General features: G+C 35.4%; 1 protein-coding gene across 3 annotated transcripts in view; it reads left to right on the top strand.

Moving 5' to 3' along the window:
• The first annotated feature begins 14941 nt into the window (after positions 1-14941).
• LOC104242708 (protein VASCULAR ASSOCIATED DEATH 1, chloroplastic) overlaps positions 14942-26450 on the top strand; it is a 33872-nt gene continuing 22363 nt past the window's right edge. For all 3 annotated transcript variants that reach the window (XR_011404910.1, XM_009797783.2, XM_070166339.1), the window contains exons 1-12: positions 14942-15223; positions 15518-15577; positions 17414-17464; positions 17644-17709; positions 18838-18933; positions 19079-19177; positions 20306-20400; positions 20474-20658; positions 23155-23195; positions 23314-23401; positions 23538-23624; positions 23729-23783. Coding sequence is in view for 2 of the 3 variants with exons in the window: in XM_009797783.2 (XP_009796085.1) it covers positions 15035-15223; positions 15518-15577; positions 17414-17464; positions 17644-17709; positions 18838-18933; positions 19079-19177; positions 20306-20400; positions 20474-20658; positions 23155-23195; positions 23314-23401; positions 23538-23624; positions 23729-23783 (1112 nt within the window). In the remaining variant the exon portion in view is untranslated. The remainder of the gene's footprint in view (positions 15224-15517; positions 15578-17413; positions 17465-17643; positions 17710-18837; positions 18934-19078; positions 19178-20305; positions 20401-20473; positions 20659-23154; positions 23196-23313; positions 23402-23537; positions 23625-23728; positions 23784-26450) is intronic.

The raw sequence follows: 26450 nt of genomic DNA, 5'->3' as shown, positions 1-26450 counted from the left end.
ATAAAAATTATGCTTTGATAATGATGTTTACTATAATATATTTTGTTTATGTCATTTTGAAGAATATGGATAATTTTCAAATTATGTTTAGATCAAAGATCAATCATGAAGATATTTGTATAATTGATAGTGGAACAACTCACGCCATATACAAAGATGAGAAATATTTTTCTTATTTGCATAGGGAAAAAAGAAAATATTTTTACAATTTCTGGTAATATAAGTTTGATAGAAGGCTCCGGAAGAGCCATTATATTTCTATCTAAGGGAACAAAACTTAGTATAGACAGTGCATTGTTCTCCTCCAAGTCCCGAAGAAACTTGTTGAGTTTTATAGATATCCGTTGAAATGGATATCATGTTAAGACGATAGATAAAATGAATATAGAATATCTTTATATTACAAAATATATTTCTCGCAAGAAGTGCATTGTAGAAAAGTTACCAACTTTATCTTCTATCTTATGTTATTCAAAGATTAGTACAGTTGAAGTACACTCTATCGTAAATCAGAAGTTTACTGATTCAAATACTTTTGTTCTTTGGCATGGCCGTTTGGGCCATCCTGGATCAATAATAATGAGACAAATTACTGAAAATTCGAGTGAACATCAATTAAAGTACCTGAAGATTCTTACAAATGATGAATTTTCTTGTGATGCTTGTTATCAAGGCAAAATGATCATTAAACCATCACCAATGAAGGTTGGAATTGAATCCCCTACCTTTTTAGAGCGTATACATGAGGATATATATGGACATATTCACCTAGCAAGTGGATTATTTAAATATTTTATGGTCCTAATAGATACATCTTCAAGATGGTCTCATGTGTGCCTACAATATCTCGCAACCTGGTATTTGCAAAATTATTAGCCCAAATAATTCGATCAAGGGCACAATTTCCAGATTATCCTATAAAGGCTATTCACCATGATAATGTTCGAGAATTCTCATCTCAAGCTTTTGATGATTATTGTCTATAAGTTGGGATACAAGCTAAACATCCTGTAGCTTATGCTCATACTCAAAATGGCCTTGCAGAGACATTTATTAAATACCTACAATTGATAGCAAGACTACTGCTTATAAATAAAAATTGTCCACTATTGTTTGGGGCCATGCTATCTTGCATGCAGCATCACTTATGCGTCTCATACCGATACATTATAATAAATATTATCCATAATAATTAGTTTTTGGTCATGAACCAAATGTTGCCCATCTACGAATTTTTGGATCTGTTGTATATATGTCAGTAGCACCATCACATTGCAGTAAGATAGGCCCCCAAAGAAGGTTAGGAATATATGTTGGGTTTGAATCACCGTCTATTATTCACTATGTTGAACCATTGAGGGGAGATTTATTTACTGCTCGATTTGCAGATTGTCGGTTTGATAAAACTAATTTTCTACAATTAAGAAGAGAGAAAAAGAAAATCAAAAGAGATTGTGTGAAAAGTTTCATCATTATCTCATTTTGATCCACGTACTCCTATATGTAATCAGAAGGTCTAGAAGATCATCCATCTACAAAATATAGCAAATCAAATGCCAGAAGTATTTACTGATTTGAAAAGGATAACTAAGTCACATATCCCTGTAGAGAATGTGTCTATCCAAATTACTGTCCCGGCATGACCATCTACTAGCATGAGATCTAGTAAACCTAAAGTACACCTGAAGCGTGGTAGGCCTTTGGGTTCTAAGGATCGAAATCCTAGAAAAAAAATCAACAAATGATCAAAATGATACTATAAAGGGATCTCCTGAAGAAATCCAAGATCTGACTAGTTCTGAGAATCCTGAAGAAATCAATGAACCCGAGACTCAAGTGAAGAGGAACTTTTAATAAGTTCTATTGGTGATGGGATTAATTTAAATCGTTCTAAAATAGTGGTGGATAATATTTTTGCATATAATGTTGCACTTAACATTATGCAAGATAGTGACAACCTTGAACCCCGATCTGTCGAATAATGTGGATAAAGATCTGATTGGCCAAAATAGCAAGAGTGAATTCAATCAGAATTGAAGTCACTTGCTAAAAGAGATGTCTTTGAACCAGTATCCCAAACACCTGCTGGTATAAAATCAGGTGGTCATAAATGAGTTTTTGTGCGAAAAAAAGAATGATAAAAATAAAGTCGAAAGATACAAGGCTCGGCTTGTCGCGCAAGGATTCACACAACGACCTAGAGTCGATTATGATAACATATTTACCCGTTATGGATTTCATAACATTTTGATATCTCATCAAGTTAGCCTAACGTCGAAGGCTTAAAATACATCTAATGGTTATGATTACAACTTATCTGTACGGGTCACTTGAAAATGAAATTTACATGAAAATCCATGAAGGATTTAAAATTCCTGAAACATATTCAAAATCTCGAAAAATGTATTCAATCATATTACAAAGATCTTTGTACGGTTTAAAATAATCTGGGTGCATGTGGTATAATCGCCTCAGTGAATATTTACTGAAAGAGGGTGACATAAATGATGTTATTTGTCCATGTATTTTTATAAAGAAAATGGATTCAGAATTTGTTATACTTGCTGTTTATGTTGATAACATAAATCTACTTGGAACTCCAAAAGTGCTCCAAAAGGAAATTAAATATTTTAAGAAAGAATTTGAGATGAAAGATATTGGAAAGACAAAACTTTATCTTGGTCTGCAAATTGAATATTTAGCATACGAGATCTTTATCCATCAATCTGCCTATACAGAAAGGGTCTTAAAACGCTTTTACATGGACAAAGTGCATCCAATGATTGTTCGATCACTTGAAGTAAAGAAGGATCTGTTCCGACCTCCAGAAGAGGATGAGGAACTCCTTGGTCCCGAAGTATCTTATCTTAGTGCAATTGGTGCACTTATGCATCTTGCTAATGCTACAAGGCCTGTCATAGCATTTTCTGTTAATTTACTAGCAAGATATAGCTCTTCTCCTACACGGAGACATTGGAACGGAATTAAGCATATATTGCGATATTTAAAGAGAACTCTTGATATGGATTTATTTTATGCTAACAAAGATAGTTGTGGATCTTATTAGTTATGCATATGCAGGTTATTTATCTGACCCCCATAAAGTTCGATCTCAAATTGGGTATGTATTTATATGTGTAGGTACTGTCATACTATGGCGCTCCATAAAGCAATCTATTATTGCTACTTCTTCAAATCATGCTGAGATAATAGCTATTCATGAAGGAAGTAGCGAATGTATATGGTTGAGATCAATAATTCATTTTATTCGAGAAAAATGTGATTTGGAATGTGAGAAAAGACCTATAATTTTATACGAAGACAATGTTGCATGCATAGCCCAATTGAAGAGAGGATTTATAAAAGGAGATAGAACGAAGCACATTTTACTAAAATTATTGTACACACATGATCTTTAGAAAAATAGTAACATTGATGTGCAACAAATCCGTTCAAGTGATAATCCGGCAGATTTATTCACTAAATCTTTGCCAATTTCAACTTTTGAGAAGATGGTATACAAGATTGGAATGCAGAGACTCAAATATTTGAAACAAGATTTTCATGAGGGAGAGTAAAATAAGCACTATACTTTTTTTTCTTACTAAGGTGTTTCCCACATGGTTTTCCTTATAAGGTTTTTAATGAGACAACTAGCTATGCGTATTATTAAATATGTGCTCTATTTCCTTTACTATAATTTTTTCCTCTAGGATTTTTTCCTAGTAAGGTTTAATGAGGCATATTATCTTTTAATGAACATCCAAGGGGAAGCATTATAAATATATTATATTATGGATGTTCATTTAGTACTCCATTGTAAATAAGTTTCCTGAAGAAGCTTATTCAAATGGGAGTCCGCCGTAAATATGTTTATCTATTTAGTACCCTATTGGAAATAAGCCACCAGAAGAAGCTTATCCTTTCGGTACTTCGTTATGGATAAATATCACTCTTGGTAGAAGATTATCAATATCTGGTATAATAAAAACTTACAAGCAGCTTGCACAGCAATTTACACCGCAACTTTCTTTCTTTTACAAATAGAGGAGAATTTAGTTCTTTATGTACATCAGTTTGAATTCGAATAATATATCAATTTCTCTCTATACTTGTTTTTACTTTATCATTTTTATTTTATAACATAAAAGATAATGTATAATTGCTTTCCTTGTTAGTTTTGCCTACTTTTGGATTTACAAGCTACGGGCATTATGGACATTATAAACAAATACACGAACACTCCATTTGTGATGCTTATAGTAGATTAGTGGGCATATTAGATGCTTGTACAGTAAGGGAATTAAATTATCAAAGGTTGGCTCATATAAATATACTAAAATTAAGAAAGAAGGCCTTTTTGGTTGTTAGTGTTGCGTCATTAACCATATATCTTCAAAATATAAATTTTTTAAGAAACTCGGTATCACCAATTTGAATTTTATTAATTTTCTGGTTATTAACTTAATCGGTGTCTCCTCCCTTATTAATTTTGTAAAGATAAAGTAAGAAGTTACGTATCTCCACTCAAAACCCACAATTGTGCCTACTGACTGGTCAAAAAGAGGAACATAAGAGAATAACAGTGAATTTGAAATCATCACCAAATATACCTAGCTAGTGGGACATTCTATATTAAAGTATTGTCCCATGCTACTTGTCAAATTAGCACATTTACAAAAAGGCTTTTACATCACAGAGAGAAATATTAAAATAATGAACACAATTAAGATTGTCCAATTATTTTTGATGAAACCTGAAAGGTAACTATTTCAACAGCATACAATAAACTATTTTAATTTTTTTTTTATATACATGCATACACACTAACTTCCCCAAACCTCGCTGTGGACCTCACTGAGTCGTTATTGTATATGCAATACTCTTCCTGCAATAGCTACACAGAGAATAAAAAAGTCAATAAACTTATTTCTATCATCATTATATTGCTTTAAAAATTAGGGGAAAAAATCTAAATAAACATACATATATATACTTATAAAAAGGAGGATGAGAATGTGATGAATGAAGTGGCAACATAATGGGGGAAATCAAGTTGGTCATTCACCAATCCCATGAAAGCTGAAACTTATAGTGATTACAATGATTAGCTCAATATATAATAGTATGAGCAACAAATTTCAACATACCATAGTTAGTCATTCCCACAATAACCAAAAAAGAAGTGATTAGTTAAATCATACTTTTTGTAGGGCAACCCCATTCCTCCTTGCTTTTTGAAAAGAGGAAAACATAGAGTTTGAAAGTCTGAGTTAGGTTGTGTTGGAATTAGGAAAAGAAAAATAAAGGTATGGTTTTGAAGGAGGAGAGGATCATTTTCTTGATTCCTTTCTCACTTTGGTATTTGGTCCACATATACAAGAGCTACGAAAAAGAAACTTTATTATAATGTGCTGTTTGTTGATGTATTAGCTGTAAATCTTGCACTAACTAAGGAGCATTTCATTATCTTTTCGAAATGATGTTTATATAAAATTATAAGAAATCTTTATATGCTTAGATGTTTATATCAAATTATAAGAAATCATTATGTGCATCAAACTGCCCATTTAGTTGTATCTTCATTTTTTTTTTTTTTTCACATAGTTAAACTATTTGAATAGTTATCTCTTGGTCGCTGTCTTTTTTTATGTAATTCTTTGGAATTTACTAATTTCCAAACAGGGGCAAAGCTGCAGCCTATCAAGGTTGGTCAATTGACCACCCTCCGTCGAAAAATTATATTGTGTATATAGGTAAAATATTAGTTTGTAGAGGTATATAACACATATTGAACATCCTTTATCGAAATTTTTTTTTGCATTTTTTTCAAGTTTGAACACCCTTGAAAAAATTTCTGGCTTCGCCACTATTTCCAAAATGAAGCATTAGCAAGTTCTAGTGCAAAGCAACATCCTTGTTTGTTTTTCCAATAATTTATCTTGGCTCCCCAAATGCTGCAGAAACTCTTCTACACGGAGGAATATGGCGTTCATATATTCAAATAATGCAATTATTAGATGTTGTTTGTCATAGGTTGTTATTGTTAGGGTTATGGACATGTATTACGTGTACTAAATTTGAACAAAATGGGAGATCTCTAGTTTATGTTTGACTTGACCAATTATATGTCTGAAACACTTGTCTATATAAAAGCTTTGGTTTTGGTTTTTCAAAAAACAGAAGCTCCTTTTGTAGCTTCTAGGGACAGGTTTCAAAAATCGATTAGGGAAAAAGTAGTTTGTTTGGATTAGGAGAATAACTATTGAAACAATGTTCAAGAAAAGCATTCTTGTTAATCTCTTTTGTGAAACCTACGTTTCGTTTTCATTTTTGGTTTCCAACTATGGTTTGCTACTGCATGCTACTTCAAAATAAATGTAAAAGAAAGAGCAAGAATTAACGGCAGATTCAATAGCATTGGTCATGAACTCCAAAACAATAGAAAATAGAGCGTTGTATACTTATAGCCTGTTTGACCAAACATTTAAAATCAGCTTATTTTCAGAAGTGTTTTTCTCAAAATTTTTGGTGAAAAACAGTTTGTGTTTGACTAATTAATTTGAAGAGCACTTTTGAGCAGTAATTAGTGTTTGGCCAAGATTTTGAAAAATGCTTATAAGTGTATTTTTCAAGAAAGTGCTTCTCACAAAAGTGTTTTCGAAGATAAGCTACTTTTTCTGTTTCTCCTCAAAAAACACTTTTTTCCATCTAAAAACTTGGCTAAATATCTTAATTTTTGGCCAAAAATACTTTTGGCAACAAAAAAAATACTTTTGGCCCAAAAAGAGCTTCGCCAAACAGGCTATTAGACTGTCACACCAACAACGAGCACAACAAAACCTTAGATAGGCATACAATTAGCTACTTCTCTTTAATTGAAGGTTTAACATGTAGTCTCTCGCAAAGGTTTAATGGTTTTGTACAATTTGATATATTCAAATGAAATGTTTCTAATTGAGTTTTGTTTAAATAGATGAGAAAAATCTTACTCCATTCCCTACTTGAACGTTGAATCTTCGGAATTATGCATCAGTGGGACCAGGCCCAACAATTCTAGGCCCAAATTTTGTTTATCAAGTTGACTTACAGGTCCAATTCAAAGGGTCCACATTGGGATGGGGTCGGGTCTAGAAGCCCATAACAAATTCCGGTTATGTGAGTTGAGAACAATTCGGACCAAAATCAAATTAAGACGAGACGAATTCCTAATTTCCTACTATATTCATTGTCGTGAGCAAGAGAGACAGCCACGTGCCAAACGCAATTTCGTAATTTAAATACTCATGGATATCACTCGCATGTCATGTGACAATTTGCCTAAGGTCCACGACTTGAATGTGGCCTATAGCTTTATCACATCACATATCACATATCTATGTGCTTGAGTCCACCACTTCTATTTAGTTGATGAATTGACCGAAACAGACGGTCCAACCGACCATTTAAGACAATATATAATCGCGAAGAATTAATATATATATATATATATATATATATATATATATATATATCAGGAAAAGTAAATAATAAATTCGGGGGAAATATCATAAGTACCTTGATTTACAATTGGGAATTACAAATTAGCTATGATATGAAAAATAATTAAAATTTAGTCACTTTTTCATATAAAGATAAAGCATGAACACCTTAAAAATCAGGAAAGATTCCTGTATAATATGCTGGAGTTTGAATTTTTTTACGAATTTTATCATGTGCTGGACTTCCAACATAATATGCTGGAAGTTAATATGCAGGAACTTCATAATTTAGCATATTATATTGGAAATTTTGTGTTTCAGCTGGAATTTCATAATGTGCTGGAGTTCCAACATAATATGCTAGAACTTTATACACATGAGCTCTATAATCCAGCATATTATGCTGGAACTTTCTGCATTTCAACTACAATAGTGGCTATATTTATTAATTTTACAAACGGTAGCTATTTTTTGATTACCAACCCTAGAACTAGCTAGCACATGCTATTTTCACAATAAAGTAAGCCGTCAATTGGGTAAAAAGCCTTTTATTTACTATTTTAAAACCAATTTGGGCCTAGTTGGAGAGGTCTACTTTCAATGGATTGCGCTTGTATCCTTTGCCTCATTTGGTGTAAAAATGGCATGTGGTAGCAACTAAGTAAGGTGGTCTTTATTTTTTATCTACTAATTATAATACTCAGCAAAAATAGTCACTACTAATAGGAAAAAGACAGTTTTACCCTTTCTTCAATTTTTATATTCCCAAACCCTTGTTTTTTTCATTCAGAAGAGGGAAAATTTGAGAGCAAAAATTTCAGGGCAAGTTTCGCGTGCTCCTCATCTGTATCGTCCTCGCATGCAAACCAGCTACACTTAATATTTCTCCTTCTTCATCTTCTCTGTCATCTTCTATGCATCGAATGATCGAACTGGTAATTTTTTTTTGCTTTTATGTATTTTTGTTTTTGTATATGTGTAATCACGATCAATGTTATGTCAAGTATGTGTGAAATTTCAAAAATAATGATTATAAATTGATTCAATATCGAATAAGTAGCGCATTTTTGTGAGGCTGTTATTCAGAAATTTTTGGTATTGAAATGTGTTTGTGGTTCAATCAATATATTTGATTATGTAAGGACATCTCATAAAAATAGTCGTACGAATTCATAAGCTAACTGTGTTTATGAATTTTTAGTTAACTGTGTTCATAAAAGTTAAGGACCAAGAGACATTAACTTTCGAACTTGGAGTTCGAAGTTGAGGATTGAGTGTCCTTAACTTTTGAACTTGAAACTTGAAACTTGAAGTTAAAGACCAAGTGTCCTTAACTTTGGAGCTTGAAAGTTGAAGTTCAGGGCCAATAGTCCTTAGCTTTTCAACTTGAAACTATAAGTTAAGGACTGCCTGTTCTTACCTTTTTTAATTTGTAACTCTAAATTAAGGGCCAATTGTCCTTAACTTTTGAACTTATAAGTCAAAGTCCAGGACTAAGTCTTTAACTTTTGAACTTGGAATTCAAAGTTAAGGACCAAGTGTCCTTTACTTTTGAACTTGAAACTTGAAGTTCAGGACCAAGTGTCCTTAACTTTTCAACATGAAACTATAAGTTAAGGACTGCCTGTCCTTAACTTTTTAACTTGAAACTTGAAGTTAAGGACCAAGAGTCCTTAACTTTTGAACTTGAAATTTGAAGTTCAGGACATATTGTCCTTAACTTTTCAACTTGAAACTTTAAGTTAAGAACTGTCTGTCCTTAACTTTTTTACTTAAAATTTGAAGTTAAGGACCAAGTGCCTCGAACTTTTCAAGTTGTAACTATAAGTCCTAATCTTTATGTTCTTTTTCCTTCTTTGTAGTGTGATAATGGAAGGAGATCATGTGTTCGAGTTTGATGTTTGGCGTAATTTTATGATCTATTGGAAAGGAGAGTTACAGTATAAGGAAACAATCAAAACTTTTTTGTCAAACAGGCAATGGAAGAAGTTGAGGGATGGTATTTTCGGAAACCTTTTCTGATTACAAAGTGTGAAGTTCTGTGTAAACTTATTCACTGTGTATTGCTTTCAGAAATTGTAAATAATGACTCTGATTCGATGACATTCAAGGTTTTTGACCGTGAAATTAAGTTTACACATGAAGCATTTCATATAATTACTGGTTTGAAATGTTATTCTTCACTAGACATCAAAGGTTTGCATGAAAAAGAGAATAGGCTTTCAAAAGTCTATTTTCCCCGGAAAGGATAGAGTTGAGTTGGGTGATTTGTTTAATTTTATTATTAGTCACCCACATGGTACAACTGCATCATTTGTAGGCAGCGATGATGATGTTGTGAAGTTGGCAACAATTTATTTTGTTGAATCTATTTTGATGGGGAAGCGAAAGAATAGGAATGTGTCCGAGCCGATAATGAAAACTGTAGATGATGATGAACTCTGCTCTTCTTTCAACTGGGGCTCTCTTTCTTATGAAATGTTATTAAAATTATTGAAGATTTGTTTGAAGCCCAATGAGAAAGAGAAAGAGAAAGACAAAGATAAAGACAAGGATAACTACACTATACTTGGCTTTCCTTTTGCTTTTTGTGTTTGGATTATGGAAGTATTGCCTATTTTTCAGGAAAAACAATTTGCGAACTTCCAAGAATGTGATTTTCCTCGGATGTTATGTTATTTGGAAATGAAATCTCCACAGTATGATTCTTTGTGTAAAAATACTTCCATAATGAAAATGTAAGTTAATCTAATTACTAACTATTTTTTTGTTTATTTGTTTTAGTTATGAAAACTTATGTTTTTTTTTGTTATATAATAGTTGTATAAGTTGATCGAGGTGGCACCATTTATTCATATTGAAGAAGATACAGAACCTATTAGTGTGCGAGAGTCAATTTCTCAAGATCAAAGCTCAATGCTTTCTTCCACACAATTTGATGAAGTCATGCTTAAGGAAATTGTTAAAGTAGGATTTTTGTCTTTGAATAACATTAGTTTTTTATTTGATTATTTTTTTGCTTAAGAGACTTTTTTGTTTTTATGGTTTTTGATTTAGAGATTATCAGAGAGTTTTAAAAAGGATCTGCATGCTGAAGTTACTAGAATAAATCAGAAAATATCTGTATTAGAAAAAAAGATTGAGAATGAAATTAAGGTAATATCATTAATTTCAGTTAGTCTAAGTTCAGGACCTTGTGTCCTTAACTTTTGAACTTGTAACTCAAAGTTAAGGACTGCTTGTCCTTAACTTTTGAAATTGTAAGTCTAAGTTCAGGACCATATGTCCTGAACTTTTGAACTTTGACTCAAAGTTAAGGACTGTTTGTCCTTAACTTTTGAACCTGCAAGTCAAACTCAAGGACTCCTATCCTTAACTTTTGAACTTGAAACTCAAAGTTAAGGACCAAGTGTCCTTAATTTTTGAACTTGAAACTCAAAGTTATGGACTGCCTGTCCTTAACTTTTGAACCTGTAATTCAAAGTTAAGGACTGCATGTCCTTAACTTTTGAACCTGTAATTCAAACTTAAGGACTGCATGTCCTGAACTTTTGAACCTGCAAGTCAAACTTAAGGACTCATGTCCTTAACTTTTGAACTTGAAACTCAAAGTTAAGGACATACATTCCTTAGCTTTTAAACTTTGAACTCAAAGTCAAGGACTGCTTGTCCTTAACTTTTGAACCTGTAATTCAAACTTAAGGATTGACTGTCTTTAACTTTGAGTTTCAAGTTTAAAAGTTTAGGACAAGAGTCCTTAAGTATGACTTGCAGGTTCAAAAGTTAAGGACAACTAGTCCTTAACTTTTGAACATTGAACTCAAAGTTAAGGATTGTCCGTCCTTAACTTTTGAACTTGTAATTCAAACTTAAGGGTTGTCTGTCCTTAACTTTTGAACCTGCAAGTCAAACTTAAGGACTCTTGTCCTTAACTTTTAAACTTGAAACTCAAAGTTAAGGACAGTCAGTCCTTAACTTTTGAACTTTGAACTCAAAGTTAAGGATTGTCTGTCCTTAACTTTTGAACCTGTAATTCAAACTTAAGGACTGTCCGTCCTTAACTTTTGAACCTGCAAGTCAAACTTAAGGACTTCTGTCCTTAACTTTTAAACTTTGAACTCAAAAGAAACAAAAAAGAACGTAAGCAAAAAGAAATTTTGAAAATTCAGACATCTCCTCAAATAAGAATAATCTAAATGAATCCAATTTATAGCAAAAACTTAAAATAGTCGATAAACATAAGTGAATATATCTACTATTCTCTATGCTTTCTTGAAAATGGATGGACTGCCGGAGAATATATACAAGTTATTCTATCATGACCAATTCTTCTGTAACGACCACATTTGAATGTTATTTTTGATGACTCGGTAGCTGGAATATGCCTTTTCTTCTGCCTTCTACCTGGTGGCACTTTGAAATCTGGAGGTTTAACAATTTGTGACTTAACACTTTCTGGTACAATCCAAGAATCAGTATGTCCTACAGGATGTATTTGTCTTTCATATGTTTCTTGAAACTTGAAACTTTTGAAGTTAAGGACTCCCTGTCCTTAACTTTTTAACTTGGAACTCTAAGTTAAGGACCAAGTGTCCTTAACTACTCAACATGCAAGTCAAAGTTCAGGATGAAGTGTCCTTAACTATTGAACTTGATACTTAAAGTTAAGGACTACCTGTGTTTAACTTTTTAACTTATAACTATAAGTTAAGGACCAAGTGTCCTTAAATATTTAACATGTAAGTCAAAGTTTAGGACCAAGTGTCCTGAACTTTTCAACTTGAAACTCAAACTTCAGGTCCAAGTGTCCTCAACTTTTTCAAAACAATTTGCAAATCTATGACAGTATGACCTTAATATACAGAAGAACAACAACAAAGTTAAGGACACAATGTCCTTAACTTTTTCAATTCAATTTGCAAAATCAGGACACTATGTCCTCAATATTATGTGCTCACTTTTTATAGAATTATCACAGGATGTGATGTCCTTAACCTTATCAATCCAGAAATTCAAAAAAACAAAAAAATCAAATTTCTACTTACTGTATAAAAATTAATAGAAATCGGAAAAAATATAACTATGTCGAAATAAAAATCAATAGAAACACATAAAAGTATAACTTATTGTAAATTTATGTCGATTTTTGGACGAGAAGGTTAAATTCTATAGTTTGAAATCAGAAGAGAATCTTTTGCAATTCTATACTTTGAAATTCGACGATTATAGTGAAGTAGTTACGTGCGTTGTTGCTACTGCTGATTGTTAATAAAAGCGTAGGTATAAGTTATAGCAGAAGAGTATTTTCATCCAATCAGGTATAAGTTTATTAAACCAGTGGCTAAAGCCTAAAGACATTTAAATCACTGGCTTTAAAATAAAGATATGTGCTATTAGTGACTATTTGTGCACATCGCCCTCATTTGGTCCAATGGACACTTTGAATTTTGGGGAATCTTCATTGTATATAGTTGCCATAAAAAGCAATAGTCAATAAATATATATTTTATATATAACCAATATATATTTTTGGAATTTTACCTCCTATAGCAAAAGTTGATGTCTTATTTATTTTAAATAAATACCATTTTAAAAAATTATATTCCATAGCTACTTTTTCATTTTTATAGCCAAATATCTATTTGTGGTCACCTCTTACACTTAAGCCATAAAATACGCTTTATATTATTTTTCTATCTCATTCTTTCAGATTTTTCTCCAACCTCTCTCTCTCTCAGCGCCAATTCTCACACAGCAAGAGATTGAAACAGAATCCGCCATGAAAGAAATCGAAGAAGCATCAAAAGGTTCATCGTTATTTCCCGTTTTCCCCCAATCTACACTAATTGGGATGATCAAAGTAGTAGAACATTAATTTCTGAGACCGAGTCCATTGCGTGCCGACCAAATCCAAGTTTAGGGCAGGGGATGTCATTCAACGATTTTGACAAGTTTTTTAAAGAGTTGCCTCATGTGGACGACCTTCTTCACCTTTATGCAGATGAATATCGTTCTAATTAGGAATTTTTACTTTGAACAAAGACGACGGAATTTGGGGCTGAGCAACTTGAAGAGTATGTTTCCTTTTTTTCTCTCTCGTTGTATTGCAATGTATCTCGTTGTATTCTATGTATTTCATTGTATTCATTATTTTCTTTTTTCATTGTATTTCAATGTATCTCGTTGTATTCCATGTATTTCATTGTATTCACTGTCTCGCTATATTCCATCAATGTATTCATATATATTTTTTAATTAATATAATTTATGTATTCAGATTTATAGTTGAGTTTGTTGAGTTATACTAGGAGTTTATTGTGTTAATTGATTCACTTTCCGTTTAAAAACAACTGAATAGACCATGAATTGCGCTATTTACGTTGTTGTATTCATAAATACATATCGTGAATACAGTCGAATACAATAATCTGTCTAGCTGTAATTCCCTGTTTCACGCCGTAAATACAGTCGAATACAATAATCTGTCTCGCTGTAATTCCCTGATTCACGCCGAGAAATGCTACTGTATTCATGAATGCAGTAGCTTAAATACATCGAATACACTCTAGAAAACCTGGAAACATAGCTATAGGAAGTAATATAGTAAATGATAGCTACAACTAGCTAATAATCACTAAAACATAGTAATTTCTGAAAGTTTCTCTATATTTTTGTATATTTAACTAGGAACTGTAATTATTTTTAGACGACCGACCAAATAAAATCCCATTTTATAAATTAAAAAAGCTCTGACATTTCAGCAAGTCGCATTTGGTTATTGTCTAACATTGATCTCTTAAGACTTGTTAAGAACCATATCTACCCTCTTGTGTAAAGTAACCTTTTTCGAATATTTCACTCAACACACATTTTCACTTCCTTATCCTTTGCTGATATGACTTGATTTGTCGTAGCATTTAGGAAGTCACAACAGGATCGAACGGTAATTTTTTTTAATTATTATTATTCGATAATATTTATACGTTGCGTATAATAATAAATAGATAGTTTTAAGAACTAAACATAGTTTTTCCTTTTTGATGAAGTTGACTTTTGTCCTTTTTACTTGATTATTATAACTTACGCAAATGTACCATTATAAAATTATCAAAAGCAATATGAATATTGCCAATGTACGCACAATTTAGATTGTAAAAGTTATAATTTCACCCTTAGAGATTTTAAAATAGGAATACTCCTCTTTACTTGATTCCGACCATCCTTAGTGCATACTTTACTAACTGGGTTTATTAAAAAACAGTAATCATCTGCTTTAAATCATTAGCCGATATCACACACCAACTCTAATATACTGTTGACCGTTAGTTAGTCTAGTAGCGAGGAAAAAGGTCGAGAAAAAAAAGTCAAAAATGGGCACATCAAACTTAAAACTGAATACAGGTCCACGTCTCCTTCGGTAGAGTTACGTCCCAACAACACCACGACGCGCTCGAACCCTTTGATGTAACCGACACGTCATTCTCCGTGCTAAAATAGCCGTTTACGCTTCCTTTGGACTCGTCGTTATTAATTTCACAACCAACCAACCAACCATGGCTGCCGCCGTGACCGAGAAAATTATGTCGCCGTCGCCTCCGCCCTCGCAACACATGCATCTGTCGCCTTCCACTTCCCGGCGTGGCCTTGACGCCGCCTCCGATACTGATGCTCTCGATCGCCGCCCTTCCCTTGATCTTTCCTCTGCTTCTTCCCCTAGCCCAACACGATTATCTGATGCTCAGGTTACCTTCTTTTAAATTAATTTGTTCAATTAATTTCTACTCGATATTGCATTAGGAGTCTGAATTATGAATTAAATTCCACAATTTTAGTGTATACTATATGAATTTTATGGGTGATCATAGCTTCAAAGAAAGTTTCTACTCTGGTTTATTGTTGCATGCAAATGAAGAACTCTTTTACTTTTCAAGAGTTTGTCACAATCAACTAACTAAATTTAAACAAAATTGGAGTTGTGGTTGGTGAATGATTTGACTGTGTGTGGCTGATTGCAACAATTATCAATTTTGTGACAGAATCAGCTGTTTGTGAAGAGTGAAGAGTATCGACAACTGTTCCGTTTACCGCCCGATGAAGTGAGTATCCGTCTCTTATGTGTTAATTTCTCTATGAATTTGTTTGCATTGAATTGTGGCAGTTTACTTATGGTTATATATATATGCTATTTTGTGATTCACCAGGGGCGGATGTAGTGAAGAAGCTACGGTTCATTCAATCTTAGTAGCTTTGGCTTAAACCCTTTATATGTGTTAAAAAACCCATTAAATAAGTAAATATAATAGATTTCGAGCCCAGCAATTGGACTGGATGTAGTAGAATTCCGAATCCGAACCCGAACCCATAAAGTTTAAATCTGGTGAATTCACCAGGGTATACTCTGACCTTTTTCCCTTGGTATTTTAATGTCTTTAGAAGTGTCAGTATTTCTGATTATCATTTCTTGTTTGAGGCTTAATCCTGTAAGACAACAAACAAATTGCAAAACTAGTACCAAATATCAAAGTTCTTTTTTTGGCGTGGTTATGGAAATAACTTCTCCGGCTATGTGCAAACACATCTGGTCCCACGTTGGAACAAAGAAAGAGCATTGTAGTCAGAGAAGTTGTTTTGACTCGGGATAATCTTAGGAAGAGGGGAATGCCACTTTGTTCAAGATGCTATTTGTATGGGTAGGATGAAGAGACAATCAATATCTATTTTCACACTGCAGGATTACTAGTCAACTTTGGTATTTGTTCATCAACATTAGAGGCATTAGATGGCCAATGCCAGGTAGACCTTCTGATGTGTTGACAAGCTGGACCAAAGAAGGAACTGCAGCTGAAACAAAGACAGGTGGAAAATTGTCTCTGGTGGACAGTATGGAAAGAGAGGAGTTCGAGATATTTTGAAGATAGGAGCAGTTTCTTACAGCTGATTAAGATTGATTGTGTTCCTCTTTTTAGTTTTTGGCGTAAATCTGAATGTATAGATGATCCCGAGGCTCTCCTATATGCGCTAGATTCCTTGTAAGAAGATCAAGGTTTTATTTTGGTTTTTAATTTGGTGCCATGGTTTAACAATTTATTTTCCACCACAACCTTTGTGCTGATGTCTCTCTCGCTGTCTCTCTCTCTATATATATTAAAGGGCAGTCCAGTGCACAAGGCATTCCGCGTTTACGCAACATCCGGAAAAAGGCCGCACCCAAAATAGACAACCTACCTTAGTGCAAGCATTAGTGGTTGCCTCGATGGGTCGAACCCGTAACCTATAGGTCACACGGAAATAACCTTACCATTGCTCCAAGGTTCCCTTTCTCTCTCTCTCTATATAGAATGTTGCCTTCTCCAAAATGAAAAGGAGCGTTGCAGTAGGTTGACAACCAATGTAAATTAATGTAGAACTAGTCTGACTATGATCAAACCTCTAGAGCGGAATGGTACAAAAGATTTGTATAGCTGACTCCAACCAATTTAGGGTTGAGGCATAAATGGGATATGTTCCTGTTTGAGATGCTCTACAAGCTTAAGAAAACATTAGGTTGTTCACTTAAGCAGATGCTTCCTAGTGCTTGTTAGCAAAGAAATTATCTAGAACCGTTTACTCAAAAAGTACTTAGCCTTCGTGTGTCCAAGTCATACCTTGATTTGCACCCCATAGTGTGTCGTTCTGCCAAGTTCAATTTTTGTACATCTTATCTTCATGTCCATGTTTCGAAACAGGAATAGATAATGTGATCTTTAGATCCTTTTCTTTTACATCTCTTCACTTAAGTTGTTGATTGAGCATGTCTTGTGGAATCTTTATTTCATCTGTATGAAGAATATAGTTCCACCTCTTCTTTCCCGTGGCTGAATGCAGCTTTCAAATCTGCATGCTAACAGATATTTTATGTTTATGTTCTGTTGGCCTGTATAAATTCTTTACAGGTCCTGGTTCAAGATTTTAACTGTGCGCTGCAAGAGAGTTTTCTACTTCAGGTAAACTTGAACTGTATGATGTTTCACATCTATCCGCATTAAAAAGATGATATTATACATGTATAGTTGAACTTGTGGCTTCTTGAACCACCCTAATTTCTAATATGTAACATTTTCCCTTCCTTTCTAATTTGTTTACACGCTTTTGTGCGTTGGTTAATGTTTTACTGTTGTTACAGGGTCATATGTACCTCTTTGGCCATTATATTTGCTTTTATTCCAACCTCTTCGGCTTTGAGACAAAGGTTTGGTGTTCTGTTTTTTTTTTTACCCTTCAATAAATTCACCTTTTATAAAGCCTATAGTTGATTGAGATAGGTTTTCACTACTGATAAGGTGTTCTTCTCTGTACACAAATATAGCTGAGATTTTGTCTGTTTCGATTATGCAATTATTTTGGAATTGCTATTAACAAAATATTTACTAGATTCACGGGGTCAGGATAGAGGTTATGTGCCTGCATGAGAAGGAAAATGCATATTTTGATTTGTTTGGATTTGTTTTCATAGCACTGCTTGATTGAGAAGGCTTCATGTGATTCAAGGTAGAAAGAAGAGGAAGGGAAGGTTCTATTTACTTAGAACTAGATATGACAATTTGTCTGTACAAGGTGCTTACGTGCTACCCACCTGAAATGGGTGCATTAGAGAAAGTAAACATTCCAAGTAACACTAGGAAGGGTTTGGCTCACATGTTTGATGTTTGGACTGATACAACAGGATATAGGTTATAGAAGGGATATAGGCAAGGATGGTAATGATACGACCTCTCATGTGCGGTGGGATGTCATATGGAAGAGAGATTCGAAAAGCTTATAGTGGAATGCTCTATTATCATTCCATCTTAAGCAGTTTGTTTTATATGAGAGTTTTGTGAATTGAAGGCGATGAATATTTGAACAACAAAGGACCCTCTGTTTCCTATGTCTTCCTTTTTATCCCCCCCCCCCCCCCAATTCTTTGTTCTGGTGCCATATACAGATTTCCTTTTTTTATTTGTCGTGTTGCTTTCCTGCTTGGCAACTGTTGACATATTTTAGTCTCGATACATAAAATTCTTGCTGCTATTGTTTGCAATAGGAGGGTACACCATCATGAGGTCCTAAGAATGTGTTTAAAGGATTGCTTTGTCTGTATTTCATTGTTTGGCCTTGTTATTTAAGTTTTAAGACTGACTAATAAGCTCCATTCAATATTTACCAAGAATTATACTGCATGACATCTGAGGATAGCTTGTTTCCTTTTTTTTTTGGATAAGTAAAAAGGGAATCAAGGAAAATATAGTAAGATAAATAAGAAAGTTTCTCTTTCTCATCTGTTTTGCTATACATTTTTACCTTGATGTAAATTAAGTTATCAATATCCATCTTCCAGAAAATAATACATTTTCATGAGATCACGTCAGTACGAAGAGCTAAAGCTGCGGCCATATTCCCGACAGCAATAGAAATAGTAGCCGGAGAAAAGAAGGTAATGTCCTGGATTTGTGATGCCATTTATAATGCCATATGTTTTTTTTAAAACATGATGTATGCCATGTTAATGCTATATGCCTGTTCTCCTTTCAGATTAATACTTCCTCGGCGTAGTCTTGACTTGCCTTCTGTTAATGCAGTACTTTTTTACATCTTTCCTGTCCCGAGATGAAGCTTTTAAGCTTATCAATGATGGTTGGCTACAACACAATGGTGCAGCGGAAGAGTCTACAGATCTGGTGTGTCGTCACTTACATAGCTTGGGAATTTATAAAATGTGTTTAGGCTTGTTGCAATATGGAGCACCCCCCCCACCCCCAAAAAAAAAAAAAAAATTCTATTTTTTGGTTAATGCTGATAAATTATGAATACTCCGTTTGTGCTATTTTGGTTAGTCAGTAATCAGTCGCTCTCCGTGTAACCTAACATTGATGCATTCCCCAGTTCCTTGAAACCTTGTTATGTTACTTGTTATTTTCAACTCTAAAGGCAAGTGTGAAAAAACATAATTTTTTCCAGCATAAATTTGAAAAGAAAGATGCCGCAGCAGTGTAAGGGTATTAGTATTGAATGTTCCAAGTAGAATCTCTATTACAGTTTTGACTTTGCTTTTTGGATTTATTTCCTTCACTTCCCTTTTAGTCGTCATCTGTGCGGAATCTTGGTATTGGTGGTACATCAGCTACATAAGTAAAGGGAAGGATTTAGTCATTTAGCAACCTAAGTAAGTGGAAGATTTAGATTTTAGACCCTTCAAAGATATTCTTCTTTGTGGAAATGGAACATGGTATGCAATTAAAAGTTAAGCAATGCCAAGAAGGCGGCGCTTTTTACTAGAAAATCTAATATATAACTTGCATTCTTTAAATGAAAACACCTGATAGTAAAACGGATGGAATCTACCCTTCATTGCCAAAGACGTTATTTTGGTATTACGAATAGTTGTTCCCTTAATCGCCAACCAAGCCCATATAATTTGGAGGCTTCTGTGCCTCACTTCATTGCAATGGGTTGACTCCTGGATAAGTTGTGTGGGCAAAGTCTCAGACATGTGCCATGTGCTACTTCACTGACATCTTAAATTTGGTTGTGAAAGCATTGGTGACCGTGTCCTTTCATCTCCCTTAGCCTGTTTTCTCACCATAATGGCTCTGCATAAGTTACGTGAAAATTTGGACATTCTACCTCTTGGTTTTCTTCTATTCATTTTTCTCTTATTTTGCAAAGAGAAGTTTGAGAATTCTCTTTATATTCATCTTCCAAGAAATATCTGTTTCAATCCTGAAAATATTTCTTGCTGATGCTTTTATTTTTTTTGGGCCTTCTCTTTGCAGTTCTGACTGTGTTTAACTTTGCTTTGACGTCAGGAGCCAAAATCTGATCTAAACAGTCAAGATAGTGGAATACCAGAAGGAACAGATAGTTTCAGGCAGGCTATGGAAGGGGTAGAATCCCTCGAAAGGTATCTAGAGTCAAGTTAGGAATTATCTTCCCTTGCACTGGAGTTATTTCAGTCTGTTAATTCATGTGACCAGGAATAAGGATGATACAGTACAGGAAGACTCAAAGCCCTTGGCCAATGGCGAATTTGAAATTGTATCAAAGCCTTTAGGATTGCAGCGCAATGTGGAAGAAAAAGCAGTTATTGTTCAAAGTACTGATTGCTCCTCTTCTGGGAGGTCCTCAGCTTTGAAGCAGGAGGATTCAGATGCACCTCGGGGTCAGTCAAATGTCCCTTTGGGCTTTTTGTTATGTGCTTCTTCATTCTTCAAGTGTGTTAAATGATTTTCTCCATTCAATTAATTAACAATCTCTGGTTTCTAGTATTTAAAGAAAAATTGCTTATTCGTTGGCTGATATGTTGAAGTCATGTGCATTCTTTTGTTGCAAGATGTTAGATACTTATGTGTAAATAATCTTAGTCCTATATGTAGTAGGAGCAGAATACGTTCTAGTCCCATATGTAGTAGGAGTAGAATATGTCCTAGTCCCATATGTACTAGGAGTAGAATATGTATTATATATAGGGCTCATTGTATCATTGTTAATAAATAGATTTTTCTCCCATGCATTCTCACATGGTATCAGAGCTTAGTGAGAAAATTATTGTTATGCGTCATTCCAGCGACATCCGGGAAGAAAGATCTCATAGCCGTGCAATTTTCCGGCAACTTAGTCTTGTTCCAGGGTTCATCACTGCTACAGATACGAAACCCTTGTGCGACCAAACCCTAGAAATTCCCGTCCTATCTGAACAGAAAAGTCAGTCACCGTGTGTTTTTCCGATTGACTACTCAAGATTGATTTGCGTTATCTCCTCATCGGTAAGTGTTTGTGCAAAAACCAACACTACCATCTTGTTCGAAAAAGTTAGGCGACAAAACCCAGCCAATCGCTCTGACAGAAAGTCACGCGCCGCCAGAACTAGGGTTCCGTCGAGCTACAGTAACTTTTCCGGTGCGTGTAAGCCATTCTGGCCACTTTTTGACAAAACTTCTTCAGGACAACTTACTCGTCTGGTGATTCGAGCCTACGCATATAAATTACATCAAATTCTGACAACTTTTATTTTTTCCAGCGTAAACAGTGCACTTCAGGCATGAACAGTGATTTCCCGGTGTGAATAGTAATTTCTAGAAAAGTTCTGTTTTCTGGTGGTGTTTTAGAACCTATTTTGTAGTGTGGAATTCGGCGTAGTCTCAATATTTTCAAATTTTTCCGGCAACCTTTCGGCCAACTTCTGTTTATCAGCAACCACTTGGTTTTGTTGCTTAGGGGGAGTCGAGTGGCCTTGTATGTCGAATAATCAACTTGCAGATATTTTCACCAAGTCTCTCACGAGTCCTCGTATTAGTTACATATGTAACAAGTTCGGTACGTATGTATGCACCTGCTTGAGGGGGAGTTTTAGATAGTTATGTGTAAATAGTACGAGTCCTATATGTAGTAGGAGTAGAGTATGAGCCCGTTTGGCTTGGCTGATTTATTGTAGCTGATAAGCATTAGATGCTGAAAAACACTTTTAAGTGCTGGAGCTGATTTAAAAAATAAGCAGTTATGTGTTTGGATAAAAGTGCTGAAATTAATAATTAGCAGCTGAAGAACTGAGTATACGAAGATTTTTATTTTAAAAAGAAGTATTTTAGGAATAGAATAGTAAATATTTTGGTCAAACCTAAAGCGCTTATAAGTTGAAATTTGATAAGTTGGGGGAGACCAACTTATGACATTTGGCTTATTTTTGGTTTATAAGCACTTAATTTATAAGTACTTTTAATTTTACCAAACGCGTAGATAAGCCAAAAAGTGTTTATAAGTCAGTTTGACCAGCTTATAAGCTTAGCCAAACACCCTCTATGTCCTAGTCCCATATGTTGTAGGAGTAGAATATGTATTATATATAGGGCTCATTGTATCATTGTCAATAAATAGATTTTCTCCCGTGCATTCTCACACAAGAAGTATGTGCTCATGTTGCGTTGCCTGTATGTTTACTTCTTCTTCATAATACTGAGAATTGCAGTGTCACTAGTCTAAAACATGAAACGGAATTAGAGCTAAATGTAATGCGCAAAGCTAAATCTCATGTAACTCTCCCAAATGTGCTAACGTGTAACAAGGGAAAAGGCAGGAAGAATGAATTAAACTACCCGGTGCATTTAGGACCTTCAAGTTGGAAAGTGCTGTCATTTTTATCTTCCACACCTTCCCAGATAACATATAGTGTGCCCTTATCTTGGTCTGGTTTTCTAATCCTATTTCTTTGCCTCTATCTGCTAATATGGGATTAAGCTGGGTTTGTTGTTGTTGTTAGTCCGCTAATATGGTATCAGACGTGCACATCATGAAGTGAGAGAACTGTCTGCTAATAAGGTATCAGACGTGCACATCACGAAGTGAGAGACAGTTACTAGGACTTATGAGCAGGTTTACTTTCCTCGTACTAGACAGATGTTATCTGGTATTCTCCTATGGGGTGGGTGTCTATTCTCAGAGTTCTGACCACAAGTTAATGCTCAAGTTCTGTTTGATAGATGCGTACTTTCAGCCAGAAACAAGATTCTCTTTGGTACTTGTATCCAATAGGTTCTAAAGCTATTAAAGCAATTGTTTCTTGGATTCCACCAGCAAAACTTTCCTTTTCTTTTTTATATTCTGTGTTTGAAATTCTATTCAGTTCCTGATTTACCTAAACTTTGCATTATTTGACATGCAGTCCCTGAATGCTTTACACTTGTTGCAGAGGCCAAGTTTCCGGTGATATAACTTTATCTTTTTCCCTAGTTCTTTCATTTGTTCTGAATCTCTAGTTTTCTTCATGATGGATGTGTAATTAATCTTAGACTGTTATTTGAACTTAATATTTGAGGTGCAGGTTACGGTTGAGAAGTTCTTTGAACTCTTCATTTCAGATGACGGTATTGCTTTTCAGGAGTCATTCCGTAGAAAATGTGGTGATAAAGGTGACAGTATTCATGGATTTTGCTGACGTGGATATATTTCAGCGCATTCTGTCAGTTAGATTTAGAAGCAATGGATCACAATGAACTGATAAGTAATTATGTGGTTAACCAAAAGTTTTCCGTCCTTTTTCCCCAGATTTTAAGTGCACACAGTGGCGTCCTCATGAAGAACTTGGGCACTCTCGTAATTGGTCGTTTCAGCATCCTATTAAATTCTATTTAGGTGTGACTACACCTCTATATCAACAATTTAATTTCAAACATGACTTGAGCACTCTCAAGTGAATCAAGATTTATTTATTTTTGACTAATTTATGGTTTGATTAGGTGCAAAATTTGGTGGCTGCCATGAGGTACAGAACTATCGTTTTTATAGAAACAGGTAATAACTTCTACTATGGCGCTACTATAGTTCACTGATTTTGCTTTTTTTTTTTTTTAAGAGATACTGGCACTTTAAGTTCTCTTTGATGCTGTCATTCTCTCTGCTGCTCCATGCGTTAGCTTGTCTCTTACATGATAAAGTTCTTTGCATAACATCATTTTTGTGGTTACATGTGAGTTTCTCCGAAAGCAAAAGCTTTTGAGTCAATGTAATTCAATGACCGGAGAGCATAGATTTGTGGAAAGTTGTCTAGCTTACGTGCTAAGAATACAGGATTCCCTAATTTCAATGCACAATGTATGCTGCAATTTTCTCATCATATCAATAACAATTAACAATTTGCTGACCATATGATTCTTCTAAGGTCTATCATCAATATATTTAAAAAAACCTTTCATCTTTTCCTTTTTGGTAACTTTAGCTTTTTGTCATATAAAAGCATATGTAAAGCACATAAAAGATAATGTTTTCTCACAGCCGATATATGATATAGATGTCCGAGAATCATATTGGAAATTTTTTTTAGTGGATCACGAAGCAGAATCTTAATAATTTGGTTGGCTTAATAATTTGATTGTGCGCCAGGTTCCGCCTACAGAGAATCTATTCATAGGAGAGGATTTCAATGGTCATATTGGGGCGACTGCAGGTGGTTATGGCGAGGTGCATGGAGACTTTGGTTTTGGGGAGAGGAACGGAGGAGGTACATTGCTGTTGGACTTCGCTGAGGCTTTTGGGTTGGTGATTGCAAACTCTAGATTTCCAAAAAGGAAAGAGCATTTGATTACTTTTCAAAATGCGGTAGTGGAGACCTAGATTGACTATCTCCTTCTTAGGAGGTGTGACAGCGGGTTGTGCAAGGACTGCAAGGTGATTCCAAGTGAGACACTCTCGTCGCAGCATAGACTTTTGGTGCTAGATGTTGGTATTAGGTTAAAGAGGAGGAAAAGGTCTGCTCGGGAAAAACTAAGAATCAGGTGGGGAGCCTTGACTAAGGATAAAACCCAAGAGTTGGAGTGCCGGTTGTCAGCTATGGGAGCTTGGAGGAGCAGTGGGGATGCGAACACTATGTGGTCAGCGACAGCAGACTGCATAAGGGAGTCTGCGAGAGAGGTGTTAGGGGTCTCGATCGGTGTCTCTAGTAGGCATAAAAGAGACTGGTGGTGGAATGAAGTGGTCCAAGGTAAAGTGGAAGCGAAAAAGGCGGCATACCTGAAGTTAGTTGGGAGATTAGGTGAGTAGGAGAGGCGAGCGTGCATGGAGAGTTATAAGGTAGCTAGGAAGGAAGCTAAAATGTCGGTCACGGAGGCTAAGACTGCGGCTTATTGTCGCATGTACGAGGAACTGGGGGAAAAAGGCGGGGAGAAGAAGTTATTCCGGCTGGCCAAGTTGAGAGAGAGGAAGGCTCGAGATTTGGACCAAGTGAGATGCATCAAGGATGAAGATGGTAGAGTAGTAGTGGAAGATGCCCAGATTAAGAGGAGATGGCAGACTTACTTTTATAAACTTCTTTACGAAAAAGGGGATCATGATATTGTGCTAGGCGAATTGGAGCATTCCAAAAGTCACCGTGACTTCGGGCACTGCAGGTGTATCGAGGTCGAGGAGGCCGTGGGGGCTATGCGTAAGATGAGTAGGGGCAGAGCGACCGGGCCAGACGAAATTCCAGTGGAATTTTGGAAGTGTGTAGGAAGAGCAGGTGTGGAGTGGTTGACTGGGTTGTTTAATGTTATTTTTTAGGCCAAGAGGATGCTGGATGAGTGCAGGTGGAGTATGGTGGTTCCATTGTATAAGAACAAAGGTGATATCCAGAGTTGTAACAACTATAGGGGTATCAAATTACTGAGTCATACCATGAAAGTATGGGAGAGGGTGGTTGAAGCGAGGGTGAGGATGACAACGTCTGTATCCGACAACCAGTTCGGGTTCATGCCTGACCGTTCCACCACAGAAGCTATACACCTTGTTAGGAGGTTGGTGGAACTGTACAGAGAGAGAAAGAAGGATCTGCACATGGTGTTTATTGACCTAGAGAAAACGTATGACAAGGTTCCTAGAGAAGTTCTCCGGAGATGCTTGGAGGCAAAAGGTGTGTCGGTTCCTTATATTATGGCAATTAAGGACATGTATGATGGGCTAAGACCTGGGTTAGGACAGTAGGAGGCGACTCTGAGCATTTTCCGGTTGAAATGGGGCTACACCAAGGCTCTGCGCTCAGTTCATTCTTATTTGCCCTGGTGATGGATGCGATAACAAACCATATTCAAGGGGAAGTGCCATAGTGCATGCTATTCGTCGATGACATAGTTCTGATTGATGAGTCACGAGCCGGTGTTAACGAGAGATTGGAAGTTTGGAGACAGACTCTTGAGTCTAAGGGTTTCAAGCTAAGCAGAACGAAGATAGAATACCTCGAGTGTAAGTTAAGCGCTGAGCCGGGGGAAGTGGACGTCGATGTGAGGCTTGAGTCACAGGTTATCCCAAGTAGAGGCAGCTTCAAGTACCTTGGTTCGGTTATCCACGGGGGAGGAGAGATCTACGAGGATATCACACACCGTATTGGGGTAGGATGGATGAAGTGGAGGTTAGCATCTGGAGTATTGTGTGACAAGAGAGTGCCAACGATACTCAAAGGTAAGTTCTACAAAGCGGTGGTTAGACCGG

Source organism: Nicotiana sylvestris, chromosome 1 (genome assembly GCF_000393655.2).
Source record: "Nicotiana sylvestris chromosome 1, ASM39365v2, whole genome shotgun sequence".
Lineage (NCBI taxonomy): Eukaryota > Viridiplantae > Streptophyta > Magnoliopsida > Solanales > Solanaceae > Nicotiana > Nicotiana sylvestris.
This window is presented reverse-complemented; position numbering and strand designations above follow the sequence as displayed.